Source organism: Dipteris shenzhenensis, chromosome 22 (assembly GCF_047967505.1).
Source record: "Dipteris shenzhenensis isolate YYH24624 ecotype China chromosome 22, Dip_SZ_1.0, whole genome shotgun sequence".
NCBI classification, from domain to species: Eukaryota; Viridiplantae; Streptophyta; class Polypodiopsida; order Gleicheniales; family Dipteridaceae; genus Dipteris; species Dipteris shenzhenensis.
The window spans coordinates 27,204,217-27,208,726 of NC_141617.1; the positions used below are offsets into that span (position 1 = coordinate 27,204,217).

Here is a 4,510-nt window from a genome sequence, read left to right on the forward strand (position 1 = left end):
TAAAGGATGAGTGTAATTGCCTAATGAGTTTTGTATGTAGGGTTTCGTATATAGCCCTTATACTCTTGATTCTTCATTTGGGAAAGAAGAGAGTGCTCACATTGTTAGAGATGTTATCATAGTGGTTGGTTTATCTCTCCTCATCTTGCTTTCTCTCACATCTTCTGCACTCTCTCAACATGGTATTAGAGTTTATGGTTTAGACACTTCAAGACTCTCTCAATATGGGGTTTTGAAATAGCTTTGTGGCCAATACATGGACTATTGATCAATGTACCCTTGATGTGCCATATAGAAGTTAGTCATAGACAATATGGATTTCAGTCTTTAAGCTCACTATTATTATCTGTATGCTTTTAAGAATATTGATTGTTTGAGTGTGTATCGTTGAGGCTTTGGACATTCAAAATATCATGGGAAGAACATTAACCATAGTTGAAGTAGTGATGGCTACATTTGTAACATAAATAAGTGCACTAGAATGACTTAAGTTTTAAGCAAGTTTTTGCTCTATCCACTGCTAGTCTAACTGTGCTATTGTATGCACTATATGGATTTTTTGTATTCACATATTAGATGGCCATATTTGGAAGATGTTAGATTATTTTAGTTGAAAGAATTGATTTGTATGTATTCCAATGGACTTAGATGCTCATATGTGTATGGATTTTTAGATTTTAAGTTCACTATTGGTTTTTGTATCTATTTTGGACATCCAAAATATCATGGATAGGACATCAAACATAGAATGAAATAGTGATGGATTTATTTGGAACCTAAATAATTAGACTATAACGTGAAATTTTATGAAAGTCTTTGCTTGATCTAGCACCTCACTCAAACACACTCACTCATCCTCAAGAAGACGATAGGGACGGTTTTGCACAAATAGAAGGGTTGGACTATAGTGAGATGTTCACTTGCACAACGTCGCATCTAATTGTAGTGCAGGATGGGTAGTGCATGATGCAAAGGCATTGACCATCATCATTGAAACTACTACATATGCCAACTAACCATATTCATTGGAACTACTATAGATGCCATTCTTCCTCAAATCCAATTGGATGAGGCACAGAGGAGATATTTTGAGGTGAACATACTCAAGCTTGAACATATTTTGAGGTGAACGTACTCAAGCTTGAGATAGATCTATACAACATGAAGATAGATGAGGGAGATTTGGTGCAATACTCCTCAGTCAGGATCAACTAGTTGTAGTTGAAAATGGGGTTGTGGAGAGCGATGAAAGTCCCGTGTTGCTAGGCGAAGCACCTTAATGGAAAAATAAGATCTTACTGGCTTAATTAGGATGCTAGTGCTTGTTTCACTAGACGGTTAGAAGACAAATTAGTTGTCTCCAGGCCTACTTCCTTGGAGCTACAAAGGGTTTGTAATATGGTGGAGGAATGTGGAAGTTTAAATAAATTTAAGTAAGCTTTTTGTTTGAAATTGCCATTTATGAGCAAAAATTGCCTTTTAATAGCTCAACTCTCTTTGAAAAAATAGTTTGTTGTTTCAAAAGCGCCGTACTAGGAGGCAGTGCCCACGTGCACTTGTGCACTCTTGTGTTATATAAACTCATCCATTTGCCGGGTCGGTAGATGAACTGGGGATGTTCATGGGTACTGGTGCACTCTTGTTTACATAAATTTGTCCGTCTGCCCGGCTGTGAAATGAATTGGGGACGTCGTGCCTGCTGACACAGATTTCGTAGTGGACAAGGGGGCTTCACCCGGGTGTCCCAACCCCACCGGTTTCCCCTAAGAGATCACTCTTAATGGAGAATTAAGACGTGCTAATTACTCATCATGCCCGTTTCCTAATCATGCCTCTTAATGGAGAATTAAGACATGCTAATTACTCATCACGCCCAAAACCCTAAACCCACGGCCAAGAGCTCTCATTTTGGGCATGGCGATGATCTGATCTTGCTTGCAGCTGCTGCAATGCGGCTCTCGAATTTCCTCAGAGCAGGTGCTTTTCTTGCTCTTCATCGTCTGTTCCGTCGATTTGAGAATAGTTTGTGTTTCGAATTCTTATCCTGTTTTTTTTCCGCTTCAATTCGCCAGGTTCTCAGTATTCCTTCCAAGCTAGCCGTCTTGGCATCCTCAGCAGATGCACTTTGCCGCATATCAGTTCCTTTCCGGACAATTTCGGTTGTATTTGCGAAGCGCAACCGCGGATCTCCATTAGAACTTGGGACAGAGGAATTCATTCGGCTTTCAGGGTTCTTGATTCGCAGCATTCTTGTCTGCCTTCAAACTGGCCTTTACAGGAGTCATGGACATGGAAGGAGCAGAAGAGGCGGGTTACAGGAACAGCTACAAAACAGGTAGATGAGAAATCCAAATCAAAGGGGCAACCAGTAGTGTATCTGGGACCATTCTCAGATACTTTGAGAAAAGTGAAGGTACTCTCCCTCACCACATGCTGCCTGTCAGTGCTGACAGGTCCGGTAATCACGTTCCTCACCGCATCCCCGCTTTCTGTCATCATGAAAGGAGGAGTTGCAGCTACAGTGATAATGCTAAGTGCATCCACAACGGCCGCTCTTCATTGGTTTGCAGGGCCATATGTGCACAAGTTGACTTGGAAACCAGGAGATCAGCAATTCGAAGTCGAAGTTGTATCGTGGATGGCAACTATAGAACGCAGGACAATTCAGATCTCTGATATTCGGCCAGCGGAGACCAACCGTCCTTTTACCACTTTTGCTGCAAATAACAAATTTTACTTTGTGGATACGGAGAAATTACCAAACAAAGAGCTCCTTCGAATGCTTACGGTCTACCCGAAGAAAAATTAGGATGTGCACGCCAGTCCGATTCTACAAATAATGAAAAGCGCTCGCATCCAAAGCATTATTCAAGCTTGGGACTCTAGCCGGACTCTAGGGCTGCTAAAACTTGTTTGTGGCACTTGAGTTTGATCTTTCACAATTTTTTTGTTTCAGTGAAGGATTCAATACATTCGTGAAGGTCTTCTTCGTAAATACCTACAAGAGTGGAAATGGAGCAGTCCAATGGACTGAATGAAGGTGTATACGATTCGGTTCATATTTTTTTGCATTTATGTCTACCATAGCGTCACTTAATTTCACAGCTTAGCGAAGAGTTTCTCAATGCCACTTTTTTGGACCTATGTACTTGTGATAAGTGTGAATGTATGCCCGCTGTATCTGTTTTGCGAACAGAATGGTCGAAGCTTGTAAGGATGACTCTTGTTCTTTTGTTCTTTGAACTTGAGTAGGCCCATCCAAGATTTTGTCATGTAATACGTAATGTTTGGTGGCTGAGCTCCCAAAGCCGTTGTGAATTTAGAAGCGGCCTGAAGAGCAAACTAAATCGTCAGACTGGCTAAGGTACGCATTGAAGTACCTTAATTAAGGCTGTTACTTCGGTACTTTGCTTGATACTTTCAAGGCTGAGCTAAAACTTAAACTAAGGTGCACAAGTGCCTTTCTTTTTTGGAGATGGTGTACAATTTGGATCCCTTACTCATGAAAAGGTCTCCCTCAAGAGGGTCAACAAATATGTCAATCAGGCGCACTAGCTTTTAGAAAATAAATCATTGTGCTTGTATACACCATGAATCGTCTCTTGGATAGTATATCTTCACTTACTTGGCATGAATTATGCGTTCTGATGAGACGCTTGTACCCACCAAGGACTGTTTCGTCCATACCACCTATTGGCCAAGAAGTTCCAATCCATACCATTTCCTAGCTATAAATGGTTGGACCTACATAAGGGCTCTTCCCACAGAATAGATTGTGGCTATTCCCTCAATGAGATGTCATAGCCAAATTATCTTGCATACTATGACCTACAAAAGGGTTTTACCCACGGAATATATTGCGTCTTTTTACCAATGAGACATTATTTCCAGAACATATTGCATGGTACCTTGATCCTTGACATTCCTTTTTGTAAAATTTGGATGGAGAGAGCTGGAAGAGGTGACCCCTACCATAAATACTCTTGTACCCTCTTGTACCCTTTCCAACACACTTGTGTGATTGCTCGCACTTACATCATGCACGTACACACTGTCATGGGCATGCTCCATTCCTCAATACCAGGCATCCTTCAGCCTCAGCAAAACCCCAGCATCTACAACAGTCTCCACACCCACGCCTTTATAGCTCTTAAATATCAGTCATGGAGGGGCAGATCTGTTGCTCTCCAGTCCATCCCACAGGAACGCTTTGCTTTTCTGTTACATTTCTATCAGGGGGTAGAAATTCCTTCGTGAGTTTGTGAGATCCAGCCGTGGCGTTTTCTAGTGCAGGGTGTTGATGCGCTTTGGCAAATCTACCATTAGTCCTCTCAGCCAGCAGTTCTAGTGAGAATGTGGAGGTGGAGTCTACCCTCACAAGGAAACTCTTGGCATGGAAGCACCCCTCACACTATTGCAATGGTGATGATGATGCAACCCATGATGCAGATGCAGATGCAGGTGCAGTTGCATTGTTTGGGAAGCTAAGGAAGGATGGGATGAAAAGCTG

General features: G+C 41.8%; 1 protein-coding gene across 6 annotated transcripts; it reads left to right on the plus strand.

Annotated features, from left to right (window-relative positions):
• Nucleotides 1–1,861: 1,861 nt before the first annotated feature.
• Nucleotides 1,862–4,205, plus strand: LOC147887951 (uncharacterized). 6 transcript variants are annotated; one of them, XR_015543161.1, is made up of 3 exons: nucleotides 1,862–1,977; nucleotides 2,073–3,040; nucleotides 3,253–4,205. XR_015543161.1 is itself a non-coding variant. In XM_087393915.1 (3 exons), the coding sequence occupies exons 1-3, from the start codon at nucleotides 1,950–1,952 to the stop codon at nucleotides 2,589–2,591; spliced, it is 390 nt and encodes a 129-aa protein (XP_087250041.1). In that variant the 5' UTR covers nucleotides 1,862–1,949; the 3' UTR covers nucleotides 2,592–2,700. The 6 variants fall into 6 exon arrangements, 5 of the variants coding, with proteins under 5 accessions (XP_087250041.1, XP_087250042.1, XP_087250038.1 ...); XM_087393915.1 differs by lacking the exon at nucleotides 3,253–4,205 and having other exon boundaries at nucleotides 2,073–2,413; nucleotides 2,571–2,700; XM_087393916.1 differs by lacking the exon at nucleotides 3,253–4,205 and having other exon boundaries at nucleotides 2,073–2,335; nucleotides 2,454–2,549.
• Nucleotides 4,206–4,510: the final 305 nt, after the last annotated feature.

Coding starts and splice junctions, on each gene's coding strand:
- LOC147887951 (XM_087393912.1), top strand. CDS start 1,950: ATGCGGCTCTCGAATTTCCTCAGAGCAG. Junction 1,978..2,072: donor CTCGAATTTCCTCAGAGCAG/GTGCTTTTCTTG, acceptor TCAATTCGCCAG/GTTCTCAGTATTCCTTCCAA.